Consider the following 17,015-nt stretch of genomic DNA (forward strand, 5'->3'; position numbering starts at 1 on the left):
AGAAATTTAAAATTTGTAGAGTTCAAAGCAATTTTGTGTGTCAGACTAAAAGATAAATATGCAAGATTGGGGGAACTTTGCTTTTCAAGAGATATTCACTCTGGTAAAAATAAACATACGAGGTGCCAAGCAGGGTTAGGGAGGTCGGGAAAAATGTGGTACTTATGTAGTCAGGGAAATGAAAGATAACATTTAAGCTGCGGGGTTGTGCTCCCAGTCTTTTTTTTTTTTTGTTTGCTTTTTATATTTAGTATAGTTTTTTAGTTAGCAGGGGTTCTTTTTATCCTTTTTCTTTAAAAAACTATTTTAACACTTTTTATTATTATTGAAATTACTTAGCTTTGTTAATCAGTTGTTTACTAATTTAATTCCTTATTGCGCAGAATGATATATTGACTTAATGGTCTCGGCGCGAGATGTCGACAGTGCGTTTCCCTGTAGATGCTGCCTGGCCTGCTGTGTTCTAACAGCATTTTGTGTGAGTTGCTTGAATTTCCAGCATCTGCAGATTTCCTTGTGTTTGCTTTTCATATTGACTTAATGTATCTTTTTTGTCAATCTTCAATAATAATTAATAAAAAAAAAATTTTAACATGAAAGGTAACACTGAAGAAGTAAACCAGAAAGTCTATTGAGTGGCATATGGCTGCCCTAGCAGACAAGGTGCAGGATGACTCCTAAGAGATTATACGGATATTTTAGAAGCAGCAGTAGTGCAGGGTTCATAGTTGATTCTATGGATTGCCAGAACTGTAATCTGTGCGTGGAGCCAAAAGAGATAGGGAAGCTCTTAAGTAAACACCAGGATATCTGCAAATGCTGGAAATTCACACAAAATGCTGGTCGAACACAGCAGACCAGGCAGCATCTATAAGTTAGTCCTTTCGAACCTGTTGGAATTCACTGAGGAGATTAAAAGTGGGATAGATAAAGTTGATGGATGGGGATATGTTGTTTATTTGAACCTCCAGAAGGCCTTTGACAAGGTGTCACACATGAGACTGTTTACTAAGTTAAGAGCCCATGGTATAACAAGAAAGTTACTAACATGGTTAAAGCATTGGCTGATTGGTAGGAGGCAGCGAGTGGGAAGCAAAGGATCGTTTTTCTCGCAGGCTGCCAGCGCCTAGTGATTTACCGCGTGGGACGGTGTGGGCACCACTTAATTTTATGCTTAATAGCAATGGTTTAGATGATGTAATAGATTATTTTGTTGCCAAGTTTGCAGATGATACGACCAGTGGTGGAGGGGCTGGAAATGTTAAGGAAATAGGTAGGCTGCCGAAGGACTGAGACAGATTAGGAGAATGGGCAAGAAAGCGGCAAATGAAATACAATGCTGGTAAATGTATGGTTATGCATTTTGAATGTAGAAATAAACTTATGGAATATTTTCTAAAGCTGGAGGAAGTCCAAAAATCTGAGGTGTAAAGCGACTTGGGAGTCCTTGTGCAGAGCACCCTAAACTTGTGCAGGTTGAGGCGGTGGTGAGGAAGGATAATGCCATATTAGCGTTCATTTCAAGTGGTCTACAGTACAATAGGAAGAATGTGATGCTGAGGCTTTATAAGGCACTGGTGCACTAGGCCTCAACTTTGGTATTAGGAACAGTTTCGGCCCCTCATCTTTGAAGATATGTGCTGGCATTGGAGAGAGTCCAGAGGAGGTTCGCAATGATTATTCCGGTAATGAAAGGGTTATCATACGAGGAGTGACTGATGCCTCTGGGTCTGTACTCTCTGGAATTCAGAAGGATAAGGGGGAAATTCATTGAAATGTTTCTGATGTTGAAAGGCCTGAAGACAGTTGATGCGAAAAGGTTGTTTAATCATGGCCGCCGCATATCTGGGACATCTCGTAAGGCAAAATCAAACCAAGAAAATAAATGGGATTTCCTCTGATTTTTTGGGAACCTGCCACTTAATTGGGACCAGAGAGTTTTGTCTGACAAATTCTATTTGGCGTCAGTCACGTGCTTCTTGATCATTAACCTGAACCTTTCCTTTTCTTGCTGACAAAACAACTGAAATGGGAGGAATGCACGCATGCGTTAACACCCAGTCTGAGGACTTGTCGGATGCGGAAGCTGATCATGCAACAACGTTGAGTGTCAGTGAAGAAAAACTTTTTCTGGATCCTGATCTATTTCAGGGAGATCGACACACCGGAGCCTCTCCTCCTGAAGAGATTGCTGTTGACAGAAGTGTTTCGGAGCCATCTGGAAGCTTTTACCATGGAACAGGTCAGTAGACTGCAAATAGTTGCAAATGAAACATTGAGCTCCTTGTCAAAGATAAGTCTCTGACTATTTCTGCAATCGGTAAGAAAATAGAATACCGTGTGACCCTACTAACCAGAGCTTCAAACTTCTGCTGAACCATGTGTTACTAAATGTAGCAGGTCAAATAACTGAGGAGCAGGCAGTGGACATGGCAAACAATATATTCCTTCCTCCCTTCATTCCTTCATACAGAACGATCCAACAGTTTTACGCCACCAAATATACACAAATGACTAATTAACCTCCTTGACCAAATATCTTTGGAATCTGGGATGAGACCGGAAACACGTGCTGTGAGCAGAAAGGATTGATTCCTTGCAAAGCGGCCAGTTTCGAACGCATGTCACTGACGCCGTAAAACGACACGCCCTCCGCTATGCTACCATGACGCTCAAAACTAAACTCCTAACTTACTCAGACTTTTTCTATAACTCAAATCCTTAAGAGCAGGCAACATGCTTTTAAATTTCCTCTGCAGTTTTTCAATCATTCCTGTCTGGTAGATAGGTGATCAGAACTGCGCACACTGCTCCAATTAGGCCTCGGGATAGATTTCGAGCAACATTGGCAGCACATCTTTTCTAAGACGACGAGCTCAAAACTGTTCAAAATGCTCAAGGTGTGGCCTCACCAGTGCCTTATATGGAATCAGCATCAGATCATTGCTCTTGTATTCTAGACCTCTTGGAATGAATGCAAACGTGACATTTGCCTTCCTCACCACCGACTGAGACTGCAAAATAACCTTCACTGTGTTCTGCACAAGGACTCCGACCTCCCCCTGCATCTTAGATACCTGGAATTTCTCCCCGTTTAGAAAATAGTCCACACAGTTGTTTCTGTTACCAATTTGCAGGACCCTGCATTTTCCCACATTGTACTTCATTTGCCATTTTCTTTCCCATTCTCCTAAACTAAATCCGTCTTCATCCTACCTGAATCCTCTACACTAGTGCCCCTCCACCAAGCTTCGCATCATCTGAAAACTTGGCAACAAAACAATCTATTTCATTAACTAAATCAATTATATAAAGCATAGAGGCCTCTGAGTACTGACTGCTGCGGAACTAATGACTGGCAGCCGACCAGGGTACTTTTGTTCCAACTCGCTGCCTCCTGCCAATCAGCCAATGCTCTAACCATTTTAGTGACGTTCCTGTAATACCATGGACTCTTAACTTGGTCGGCAGCTCAAGAGTGTACACGTGAACAAAGGCCTTCTGACGTTCCATATGTACAACATCCAATGCATCACCTTTATCTAATCTACTTGTAATCTCCTTGAAGAATTCCAAAAGAGTCGTCATGCAGAATTGTCCATGGAGGAAACCATGCTCTTGTCCTGTGTCACCAAGTACTCCATCACCTCATCCTTAACAATTGATCCTAACATCTTCCCAACAACTGAGATCAGGCTGACTGGTCTATAATTGCATTTCTGCTGCTTTCCTCCTTTTTTAAGGAGTGGAGTGGCATTTGCAATTTTCCAGTCCTCTGACACCATGCAGGAGTCCAATAATTTTTGAAAGATCATTTCTAATGCCAGCAGAATCTATAAAGCTACCTCTTTCAGACCCCAGGGTGCATTTCATCTGGTCCCGGTGACGTTTGTTCATTTAGGTCTTTCAGCATTTTGAGCGCCTTCTCTCTTGTAATAGTAACTGCACCTACTTCTTTTCCTTCACACTCTGCAACATCAGGCGTGTTGCTAGTGTCTTCCACAGAGAAGACTGATGCGGGATATTAATTTAATTAATTAATTACGTAAATTAGTTTAGCCATCTCCTTGTCCCCGTTATTATTTCTCCTGCCTCATTTTCTAGCGGTCCTAGATTGACTCCAATTTCTCTTTTATTTTTAATATGCTTTAAAAAATCTTCCATATTCTACCTTGTCAATGGTAAAGGAACCTTTAGGAGGTAGTGCACATAATATGATATGCTTTAACTTACAATTTGAGAAGGAGAAGGGAAAATCGGATGTGTCAGTATTACAGTTGAACAAAGGGAACTATGGAGCTATGAGGGAGGAGCTGGCCAAAGTTCAATGGAACAATACCCGAGCAGGTACGACAGTGGAACAACAACGGTAGTTATTTCTGGGAATAATGCAGAAGGTGCAGGATCGGTTCATTCCAAACAGGAAGAAAGATCCTAAGGGGAGTAAGGGGCGGCCGTGGCTAACGAGGGAAGTAAAGGGCAGTTTAAAATAAAAAAGAAGTATAACATAGCAAAGATGAGCGGGAAACCGGAGGACTGTGAAGCTTTTATAGAGCAACAGAAGATAACAAAAAAGGCAGTACGCCAAGAAAAAATGAGGTACGACGGTAAACTAACCAAGAATATAAAGGAGGATAGTAAATGCTTCCTTAGGTATTTTAATAGCAAAAACATAGTTAAGACCAAAATTGGACCATTGAAGACAGAAACGGGTGGATTTATTATGGGGAACAAGGAAATGGCAGATGAGTTGTACAAGTACTTTTGATCTGTCTTCACTAGGGAAGACAGAAACAATCTCCCAGATGTAATAGCGGTCAAAGGAACTAGGGTAAAGGATGAATTGAAGGAAATTTATGGGCAAGAAACGGTGTTAGATAGACTGAGTTGGATAAAGGGTGTTGGACCTGATGGTCTTCATCCCAGGGTACTTAAAGAGGTGGCGCTAGAAATCGTGGACGCATTGGTAATCATTCTCCAATGTTCTATAGACTCAGAAATAGGTCCTGCTGACTGAAGGGTGGCTAATGTTGTCACACTTTTCAAGAAAGGGGGGAGAGAGAAAACAGGGAATTATAGACCGGTTAGCCTGACGTCAGTGGTGGAAAAGATGGTGGAGTCAATTATAAAGATGAAATTACGACACATTTGGATAGAAGTAGAAGGATCAGTTCGAGTCAGCATAGATTTATGAAGCGAAAATCATGCTTGACTAATCTTCAGTTTTTTGAGGATGTAACTATGAAAATGGGCATGGGAAAGCCAGTGGATGTAGTGTACCTGGACTTCCAGAAAGCTTTTGATGAAGTCCCTCATAGGATATTAGTGGGCAAAATTATGGCACATGGTAATGAGGGCAGAGTACTGACATGGATTGAAAATTGGCTGGCTGACAGGAAACAAAGAGTAGCGATTAACGGCTCCCTTTCGGAATGGCAGGCTGTGACCAGTGGGGTACCTCAAGGTTCGGTGCTGGGACCGCAGCTGTTTACAATATACATTAATGATTTAGATGAAGGCATTAAAAGTAACTTCAGCAAATTTGCTGATCACACAAAGCTGTGTGGCAGTGTGAAATTTCAGAAATGTGTTACGAGAATGCAGGGTGTATTGGATAGATTGGGTGAGTGGGCAAATGTATGGCAGATGTGGATAAATGTGAGGTTACCCACTTTGGTGGCAAGAACAGGAAGGCAGATTACTATCCAAATGGAGTCAAGTTAGAAAAAGGGGAAGCACAACGAGACCTAGGTGTTCTTGTAGATTAGTCAATGAAAGCAAGCATGCAGGTACAGCAGGCACTGAAGAAAGATAACGGCATGCTGGCCTTTATAATAAGAGGAATTGAGTACAGATCCTTCTGCAGCTGTGCGGGGCCCTGGTGAGACCCCGCCTGGAGTATTGTGTGCAGTTTTGGTCTCCAAATTTGAAGAAGGACATTCTTGCTATCGAGGGAGTGCAGCGTAGGTTCACAAGGTTAATTCCCGGAATGGCGGGACTGTCATAAGTTGAAAGATTGGAGCGACTGGGCTTGTATACACTGGAATTTAGAAGAATGAGAGGGGATCTGATTGAGACATTTAAGATTATTAAGGGACTGGACACGCTGGAGGCAGGAAGCATGTTCCCGCTGCTGGGTGAGTCCAGAACTATAGGCCACAGTTTAAGAATAAGGGGTAGGCCAATTAGAACTGAGATGATGAAAAACTTTTTCACCCATAGATTGATGGATATGTGGAATGCTATGCCCCACAAGGTAGTGGAGGCCAAGTCTCTGGATGCATTCAAGACAGAGTTAGATAGAGCTCTTATAGATAGCAGGGTCAAGGGATATGGGGAGAGGGCAGGAACGGGGTACTGATTGTGTATGATCAGCCATGATCACAGTGAATGGCGGTGCTGGCTAGAAGGGCCGAATGGCCTACTCCTGCACCTATTGTCTATATCGAGTACCCTTGGAGATTCAGCTCCCAACTACAAACATCCTCAGCCACGATGCAGTGATAGCCACAACATCATACCTGGCAAGCTGTAATCGTCCAACAAGATCATCCATCTTATTTTTTATACTCGGCGCAGTGAGATGCACCTTGTTTACTGCATTTTCTACCCTTTTTGATTTTGCATCACTAATGTACTGATATTCATTCTATTGGCTACAACTACGTCCCATCACCTGCCAGCCCTTCCTGACAGTCCTATCCTGAGACCATTCACCCAGGCTCCCACCCCGATGCCAAATTAATTTAAACCCTTCCCAACAGCTCTAACAAATCTATCTTCAAGAATATTGGTCTCCCTTGGGTTCAGGTGCAACCCGTCGATTTTGAGCAGGTGATACTTCTCCGAGAAGACATCCTAATTATGGAAGATCCTGAGGCACTTCCCCCTGCACCAGTTTCTCAGCCGCGCATTTATCTGCCAAATCATCCTGTTTCTACCCTCACTGGCGCGTGGCACAGGCAGCAATCCAAAAATTACTACCCAGGAGGTCCTGCTTCCCAGCTTTCTACCTACTTCGCTAAAATCTCCTTTGAGGACCTCTTTGCTTTTCCGTCCTATGCCATTGGTACCAATATGTACCAAGATAACTAGCTGCTGTCCCTCCCTCTCCAGAATGTTGTGGATATGATCTGAGACGTCCCTGACCTTGGCACTGGGAGGCAACATATCATCCGGGTAGCCCGTTCACGTCCACAGGATCTCCTGTCTGTGCCCTCACTATTGTGGCCCCTATCACTACCGCTCTCTTCTTCTCTCGCTTTGCCTTCTGCACCACGGACCCACGCTCAGTGCCTGTAAACCGGTCGCCGTGGTATTCCCCCGGGAGGTCATTCCCCACAAAAGTATCCAAAGTGGATAACTTATTTACTTATATACTTATTTTTGAGGGGGTGGCCTCTGGTGTACTCTGTTCTAATTGCCTATTTACATTTCAGTTCCTCCTGACAGTCACCCAGCTACCTCAGGGTACTTGCAACTTCGTGGTGTCGGGGTGATTGTTTGCCTGTAACTCTGTTCAATTATTGTCCAATTATCTTCCACTCTCCCATACAAATCAAAGGTCATCTAAGTCCTGCTCCAGATCCACAGAAACTTAGAAAACCTACAGCACAATCCAGGACCTTCGGCCCAGAAAGTTGTGTCGAACGTGTCCCTACCTTAGAGATTACCTGGCTTACCTATAGCCTTCTAAATCACTAAGCTCTCTGTAACATCCCTAACATGGTCTTCAAGGAGCTGCAGCTGGATGCACCACGCAGGTGTAGTTCCCTGAGACACTCTGGGTCTCCCAGGATTCCAACATCTGGCATGAAGAACACGCAACCTCCATTTACTATACCAGGCACAGTAAGAGAAATACAAAAAGGAAGGAAAACTTGTAGAAACTTGCTCAGAGACAACGCCTCTTCCTAGCTGAAGTCTCCTTTGAGCCAAAGGCTGAGGCTTCTACTCTCGCCACAAGCCTACCCGACAATCACCGCCCCGCCTGTCCCTTCTGTACTTTTACTTAGTTTGCAGTGCTTTGCTCCCGCCGCTGTTAGGGCTTCTTCAATGGCCAAACGCCCGTGAAGCTCTCAGAGAGACGGTAGGTACAATTAATTCGGGCAAATGTGAGAAGTTGCTCTTTTGAAGGTCAAGTTCGCGAGCGATGTGCTCGGTGAATGCTGAGACCCTTAGGAATACCGATATACGGACGGGTCTTGTCCATAGCTCCCTGAAAGTGCCGGCAGCTTCCTTATGAGAATAGCTCCCTGAAAGTGGCAACACAATTGGTAGCGTGCAAGCGTCGAGTTCAGGTGTGAGTATGTATTATTGGAAGTTGTGCTCTAACTGAAATAACGTTGGTAAAGTGACAATTTCAATATTGTGCGCAGATTTGGTGTCCACGTCACGAGAACGATGTGAATGCTCTGGGGAGGGTGCAGATGAGTTTCACCACAATTACAGAATATTGGCTTCCGGGAGAGGTCGATCACGCTTGGATTGCTTTGTCTGGAGCGTCGGAGACTGAGACGTCAATCTCAGAGAATTCATAAATTCATGACAGGCATAACACAGTTCGATAGTCTGTGACTCGATGCAAATATCAAGCTGGGGAATTAATAAGTTTAAGCTTAGATGGTAAAGTTTAAAGGGGATTTAGGATGCATGTTTTCCACAGAGAGTGATCGGTGTCTGGAATGAGCTGCCGAGGGAGGGACTGGAAACAGATACTCAGCAGCGTCTGAGAGGCGTTTGAACTCATGAGTCGGCCGGGAACGGGGGACATTGACCGTGTTCCTGAAGATGGGATTGGTTTAAATTGGCATCTTGTCTACATACGCATGGTACATCTGCTATTTTATATTCTATGACTCTCTACAGATCTGAACACTGCAATCTCGGCCTTCCTGTCAAATTGTGACGATCACCAACTGTTCCGGTTGACGAGTTTCTACATGGAGCGACTTGAACAGGCGATTGAGGAGGGTGTGGAGGGAGTCAGCTTTATGTTAATGGGGGAGGATCACTTCACTGGGCCAGAGTATCACGTAAGTGGAAGAAACATAGGATGAGAGTAGATTCCTCTGAATCTATCACAGAGCGACAGGACCGGTGTAACGGCACCTCTGGGCAGTGAAAATCCTGCAATGCTTGTGATCAACATCAAGAAAAGTGTTTTCCTTTGCAGAAACACTGCACTTTTATTAACCAATACACGCCTCTGTCCATATTTCTGAGCATAATCACTTTTAGACGTGTTAGGATACATACAATGATAGAGAAGGGAAGTTAATGATGTGACTCTTGACGGACATCGCAAGTGGACAGAGAACCAGAGACATTACATCATATTCCTAATGCTCGACCTTAATGGTCAATCACCAGACTGACTTGATTATCCACGGGTTTCCCACAAATCAAATATATAGTGGCTTATTTCTCAGCTCATTTCTCGAGTCTACCTTCAACCCCATCGTCAATTGAACAGGCAGTACTGAATATCGTTTCTCTTTTCAACGACTGATCCTCTTGCATTTGATCAAATATCCCAAAATGCCTCATGGTTCAGTTAATTTCTGTTCTTTGTGACTTTTCCATTTGGAGTTTGTAATTACCACAGCATATACTGTTAACACTGAGAACTGCAAAATCATACAATTGAAAATAGTCCAATTGAAAATCTCCAGCTAACACAGAATTACCAAGAAACGCCTTTCTAATGGTCCTCATTTTACTGGGACACATTCGCCTATTGCTCACCAGACTGAATTTTAGAGAAGATCCACACATTATCCCTATCTCTGACATTCCACACGAGACAGCTGACAATTCTAATCCAAACTTCCTTCTCTGCATTACTACCATTTGACTTTGGTCTCTCTGACATGCACAAAAGTCCTGCAATTGCTGGCTGCTTCTCACTGCCAGTTCCCAGCTGTTGGCTGTCACTGGATCCCTCACGGAGCCTGGCAGTGAATTGTGAAGCTGCTCCGGTTCACCAGGGTTTATCCCAGGGAAAGTCAACAGTGACCCTGTCATAGTTTGACTTCGCTATAGACATCGAACTCTACAGAACAGCAACAGGCTCTTCGGCCCATCGTCCGCACTGACCTATCATATGCCTGGTCGCGTTGATCTGCACACGGACTAGAAACATCCACACGCCTCTCATTCATGTACTCATCCAAATAATTCTTAAATGTTCAAATGGAATGCAGATATACCACTTCCAATGGCAGCTCGTTCCATACTCTCACCAGCCTCTGAGTGAAGAAGTTCTCCCTCAAATATTCTTTCATCTTCCATCCTTAATCCATGATCACTAGTTCCCGTCTCACCCAACCACAGTAATAGATGCCTGTTCGTATCTACCTTATGTATACCTTCTATAAACCTCTATCACATATCTCCTGGTCCTCCTTCATTCTGTGACAACCCTAACCTATTCATACTTCCCCTATATCTCAGTCCCTCAAGTCCTGACAACAACCTGTGTTTTTTTTTTCTGCACTCGTTCTATCTTATTGATATCCTTCCGAGAGGTAGGTACCCCCATTGCTTCAAAATCGCCTCTGAAACATCAATTTCCACATTATATCCCAACCTATATTCAATATATTGGTTTATGAATGCCCCTATCCTAAAGACTTTACCAAATCATCTACCTTCGACAACACTAACAAGCAATTTTGGATCTGTATTCCCTGATATCTGGCTTTCCCCGTGCTGCTCAATGCCCTACCACTCAATGTCTTAGTGTTATCGTGGTTTGTCCTCAAATAGTGCAACACCTCACACTTGTCTGCATTAAATTCTATCTGCCGATCTCCATTCTACCTTTTTCTAGCTGTTTGAAGTCCTGCTGCAAGCTCTGTTAAACTTCCTCGCTGTTACTACCTTGATGTCATCCACGGATTTACTGACCCTGTTTACCACATTCCCATCCAAAGCGTTTATATCCATATGATATCCAACACCAGACCAAGTACATATCCCTGAAGCACACCACTAGTCATAGACCTCCAGTCAGAGAAGCAAAACTCTACTACCAGTCTAAGCTTCTCTCTTGTATCCAATATCTAAACTAACTTACCACCATGTCATGAAAGGAAGCGACTTAATATTATTATGATGGACCTTGTCAAAGGACAACATCCACTCACTTGCCTTCATTACTCGCTTGGTAACATCCTCGAGAAACCATAAGGTTAGTTAATCAGGATATACCAGGTACAAATCGGTGTTGACTATCCGTAATGAATCTTTACCCATCCAAATACTGATATCCAATCCCTCAGAATACCTGCCAATAACTTTACAACCATTGGTGTCAGGCTCAGCAACCTGTAATTCCCTGGCTTAATCTTACAGCCGTTTCAGACAGCAGAAAAAAACATTAGCTACCGGAGCTAACATAATACTTCCGGAGCTAACATTTTACATTTCGTTACAGGAGGACCTGCAATCTCTGAACTACTTAAACGAGGTAGGAAGGAAAACCCTAGGGATTTACCCTCCCTAATCTGCCTCAAGACAGCAAACACCTCCTCCTCTGTAATCTGTATAGAGTCCATGATCTCACCGACTTTTTGCCTCACTCTAAAGACTCTGTATGCCTCTCGAGTAAATGTAAATGAAAAGAATCCATTTAAAATCTCCCCCACCTTTTTCAGCTTCATGCATAAAGGCCCACTCAGATCTTCAAGAGGACCAATTTAGTCCGTTGTTATATTTGTTCTCTAAATATATTTGATGAAGAGTTTGGGGTTCTCTTTTTCCTTGTCTGCTAAAGCAAACTCATGCCATACTTTAGCCATCCTGATTTCCTCCTTTAGTAACTCTTGCATTTCTTGTACTCATCAAATATCTCAGTTGATCCTTCAAGCCTACACTTGCAATGCGCTCAGGGCCTTGATATCCCTACACAAAGATACGCTTGCCTCTTATTCTGTCAGGAACATTCGAACTATTTACTTGTGGTCATTTATGCATTTGAGCACTGCACTCCCAAAATATCAGTTTTAGAGGCCCCACATTTACCAAGCACATCTGTACCAGAAAAGAGCCAGTCCCAATCCACTGTCGTCAGATCTTTTCTGGTACCACTAAAATTGGCCTTTTCCAATTTAGAATATTAACCCAAAAACCAGACCCATCCTTTTCCATAATGACCTTTAAACTAACATTATTATGATCACCAGATCCAAAGTGTCCCCGTGCACACACCTCTGTCGCTTGTCCCTTGCTCTCTAATAGGAATTCGAGAATGCGCTCTCTCCAGTTGTCACCTGAATATATTGATTACAGAAACTTCCCTGTGCACATTTGACCTACACTAGCCCATCCAGCCCTTTAACTCGGTGTGCCAGTCACTAAATGGGAAGTTAATTATCTACAATCAGAATCTTGTGTTTATTTCTGTGATCTCCCTGCACATTTGTTCCACAAAATCCCATTGACTATTGGGTGCTCTACAATATAATCCCACTGACTTGGTCATATCTTTCTAATTCCGTAGTTTCACTCATGTGGTTTCATTGGATCAACTGTCCAGTTTGTCCTGTCTGAGCAATGTAGTGACATTTTATCTGTCTAGTTAACCACCCTTCCATCTGTAATCCCTCCAGCTCCATCGAGTCGTTTATAACGCAAGGGAACCCAGGAAAGATGAGCAGCCAATCCTGCACCTCCTTCAACCAAATCACATTAATGATTACAATGCTGTAATTCAATGTGCTGATCCATGCGCTAGGCTGATCTGACTTTCCTACAGTACTTCTTGCATTGAAATAATATGCATTTTGGAACAAAAAAAGGTTCACGATGCTCATCCTTTAGTCCCCTGACTTTGCATGCCGCCTTAACAACATCTCTCCCACACAACCACTCCACTATCCACTTTGGTACTTTATCACACTGCAACTCAAGTTTAACACCTCCCCCCTCCCCATGCAGCGCTAGTAACCCTTCCCGCGAGGGTATCAGTCCCCTTCCAATTCGGGTGCAAAACGATCACGTATGCCGAAGCCCCAGCTTCCTTGGAAGAGAGCCCAATCATCCAAACATCTGAAGACGTCAGTCATGCACCATCCTCACGTTTAACTCTATTTCAGGCCTCAGTAGCACCTGGTACGGGTAGCAATCCTGAGAACACAACCCTGGAGATCCTGCACTTCAGCTTAACATCTAACTCCATGAACTCACTTTGCAGGACCTCATCACATTTCCTACACTTGACATTTGTACCAACGTGGACCACACCGCCGGCTACTCACCCTGCCCTTAAAAAAGTTCCGGACTCGATGCGAGATATCACTGGCCGTGACAACACACCATCCAGAAATCTTGTTCTCCTCAAAAGAATCTCCTGTCTGTTCTACTAACCATTGAATTCCACTGTTAGTGAAATTTTCTCTTCTCACCCTTTCTGAGTCACAAAACGATACTCAGTGCCAGAGACATAACCGCCGTGGCTTTCCTCTGTTAGGTCATACCCCGCAACTGTAAGCTGTATACCTGTGCTGGGTTAGTCTATGATCAGGGTAAAATTCTACCCATCCCTCTGCTCCTCAATATATTCCCCATTGCTCATTACAGAGCGTGACTGAGCTCGCGGAGAAGGGAAACCGAGCGGGCGCTTCCAAACTCCTCCTGGATCTGGTGATGGAGAAGGGCTCCGGGGCCCGGAAGGTGATGTGGGAATCCTTTGTGAAACTAAATAACCATTTACCGAAGCTGAGTAGAATATTGAATGAAATAAGGGAGCGAGGTACGGTGAACAATACACTGTGTATTACAATGTAAATGCTGATGAATTTACAGTATTACACAGAACAGACTTCATGCAGGTTAATCTGTTTGAACAGGTGACGGCCAGTTCGCCTACATGGACACTGAGCGGGGTTTATCTGAAGTGCCCAAACATCTGAAAGGTAAGCGATGGAACGGAAATCTCAACGTCTGTATTTCACTCTGAGAGTCTGAATAGGTCTCTTTCGAGGCATGTTTCTGAACTGTAGGAATCCGGCGGCCGGTTCATTCTCATGAACCGCTTTTGGACTCTCTAATGGCAACGCATACTTCATGAGATATGGGGGTCTTCAGAGGCATGTTTAGAGACGGTGAGAAACGGGGAGACAGGTTTTTGTCGCTGTGTCTGGAGAACAGGAAGCAATTTGCATTTGTCACAAAACCCGACACCTTCCCAGTACCGGGCTGTGTACCCAGAGGCCTCTATGAGTTTGATAAACAGACATTCCCTTCGGTCAGAGAGGAAGCCTTGGTGTTCCCTTTTCCATCGGGCCGAATGTCTGGAGATTTGAGAAAACTGAAGCCAAACCACTCCAATTGGAACATCCAACTCCAGCAAGGGAAATCTCACACCTCTGATCCAAAGTGGATCCGAGATTTGTTGTTATTCCTCCATAAGAAAATAAGACATGGCAGCTGAATTAGGCCATTCAGCCCATCTGTTTCTTTCCGCCAATCCATCACGGCTGATCCGTGATCGCACTCAACTCCATATAACTGCCTTGTCCAATATCCTTTGATGCCCTAACCGATCGGGAACTTCCGCCTTAAATATACCCATGGACTTGGACTCCACTTCAGTGCGTGACAGAGCCTTCCAGAGATTCTTCACTCTCTGGCTCAAGAAATCCTCCTTAACTGTTGTAAAGGAACGCCCCTCAATTTTGAGGCTGTGCCCCCTTGTTCAGGATGCACCCACCACGGGAAATATGCTACTACATCCAGCATATCTGGTCCTTTCAACATTCGGGAGGTTTCAAATAGCCTCCCTCCCAGTCCCCAAAATTCCAGTGAGTACAGGCTCAAGTTCCCAAAACACGCTTCACATGTTAACCCCTTCATTCTCGGCTTCAACCTCTTGAATCTGCTCTGGACTCTCTCTAACGACAACACAGCTTTTCAGGGGTACGGGACGCAGAGCTGTTGACAATAGTCCAAGTGTGACCTGACTACAGTCTTGTAAGAGCTCAGCATTTTCTCCTTGCGTTTATATTCGATTCTTTTTTAAATGAATGGCGACGCTGCATTTGCCGCCTTTACCACAGACTCCACCTTTAAATTAATCTTCTGGGAGTTTTGCTCGAAGCTCCGAAGTCCCTCTGCACCTTTGATGCTTGGACCTTCTTCCCATTTAGATAACAGTCAGCTCCTTTCGCCAAAATGCATTGTCATATATTTCCAGCACTGAATTCCATCTTCCTCTTCTTTGCCCATTCTTCCAATTTGTCTCAGTCCTGTTGCAATTGCTCTACCTACTCCTCCACAGATCTTTGTATCATCCAAAATCTTTGCCACAAATACATTCATTCCGTCATCTAAATCATTGACAAACAATCTAAAAGTCAGCCTTCCCTATACTAATCCCTACGAAACACCACCAGTCACTGGCAGCCAACCAGAAAAGCCCCCTTTTCCCACTCTACCCTCTCTTCCGATCCGACTCCTGTTGCTTGATTTTCTTATTCCCCGTGCATGTTGAAGTCCCCCATTACAAATTAAACATTACCTTTATTACATGCCTTTTCTATCTCCCTTTGCAATCCTTTCCTGCTATTTTCAGGCTAATATAAGCTTTTTCACTAACCCACCCACAAATATTCATCATTCTCTGACCCGATGTCATCTCTTTCTAAAGATGTGATTCCATCTCGAACCAGCACAGCCGCACCACCACCGCCTATGCCTTCCTGTCTGTCCTTTCGACAAGACGTACATCCCTTATCGTTAAGCTTTCAACTATGATCTTCTCTCAGCCATGACTCAGTGATGCCCACAACATCATACCGACCAAGCTCTAATTGCGCCGTGTTTGTCCACCTTATTCCGAATACTGTGCCTATTTATATACAATGCGTTTAGTCCTGCATCTCCGCCCTTTTGAATTTTGTTCATGTGGTACAATTTAACATTTGTTCTGTCTGTATTTGAACCCAATCATTGGATTGTCCTTCATTACATTCATGTTACACCCATCATCTACTTGTAACCCTTCTGGTTCATGCACAGCTCTATTGTCCTTGTTCCAGTCACCCTGCAACTTTAGGTTAAAACATTCCCAACAGCTCCAGTAAATTTGCTTGTAAGAATATTGGTCACCATCGGATTTATGTGCAACCCACCACTTTTGTACAGGTCCTACCTACCCCGGAAGTGGACCCAATTATCCAGAAATCGGAATCACTGCCCCCTGCTCCGAATCTTCAGCCACACAATTCTCTGCCACCTCATTATAATCCTATTGCCACTATCGGGCGGCACAGTGAGCAATCCTGAGATCATTACTTTAAAGGTCCTGATTCTCAGCTTTTTTCCTAACTCCCCGTGTTCAGTCTTCCAGACCTCCTCTCTTTTCTCTTCCTATATCGTTGGTACCAAGTTGGCCACGACTTCTGGCTGCTCAAAATCTCTTCTCAGGATATTGTGGATGCGTCCGGAAACATTTCAGACAATGGCACCTGAGAGGCAAAGTGCCATCGGTGTCCACAGAATCGCCTGCCTGCCCTCCTGACTTCAGAGTTCCCCTATTACCACTGCCATCCTCTTCAGCTTCCTGCTCTTCTGCACATCATCGGGGATTTGCCTGGGTTCATGTACCAGCTCCTCAGAGAATAAGAGACTGTAGACCAGTGCGGGGTGTGTTACACCGTGACTGGCTCAGCCTGGAAAAGGAAACAGAAATTATGTTCCTTTTCTGTGGCTCAGTACTGACAGCTTAATCCTAAAGGAGTGTCAAGAACATGGGGTCCATTGTGAGAGAAGTAAAAGTCAGTAGAGCAAGTAAATGCCCCCTCCCCCACTGTTACCCTCTGCGGGGCTGCACAGTTCAGCAGAAGCTCAGCAGTGAAAGCAGTGAAACCACCCGCTCCACACAACACTCTCCTCTCCAGAATCACGTGTGCACTTGGTGCTCGCTGGAACACCGGGGAATCTGCTAACTACCAACAGATGGGAGAGTGGAGACTTTAACAGTGGATCTGAATCAGAGCTGAAATGTGCCT

At 44.1% G+C, this 17,015-nt stretch overlaps 1 protein-coding gene across 1 annotated transcript in view; it reads left to right on the forward strand.

The window, feature by feature from the left end:
* The first annotated feature begins 2,028 nt into the window (after window positions 1-2,028).
* LOC132387797 (NACHT, LRR and PYD domains-containing protein 12-like) overlaps window positions 2,029-17,015 on the forward strand; it is a 61,194-nt gene continuing 46,207 nt past the window's right edge. Inside the window, exons 1-4 of the mRNA XM_059960175.1 lie at window positions 2,029-2,242; window positions 8,869-9,035; window positions 13,585-13,756; window positions 13,854-13,919. Of these exons, the coding sequence (XP_059816158.1) occupies window positions 2,029-2,242; window positions 8,869-9,035; window positions 13,585-13,756; window positions 13,854-13,919 (619 nt within the window). The remainder of the gene's footprint in view (window positions 2,243-8,868; window positions 9,036-13,584; window positions 13,757-13,853; window positions 13,920-17,015) is intronic.

Source organism: Hypanus sabinus, unplaced genomic scaffold, assembly GCF_030144855.1.
Source record: "Hypanus sabinus isolate sHypSab1 unplaced genomic scaffold, sHypSab1.hap1 scaffold_221, whole genome shotgun sequence".
Lineage (NCBI taxonomy): Eukaryota > Metazoa > Chordata > Chondrichthyes > Myliobatiformes > Dasyatidae > Hypanus > Hypanus sabinus.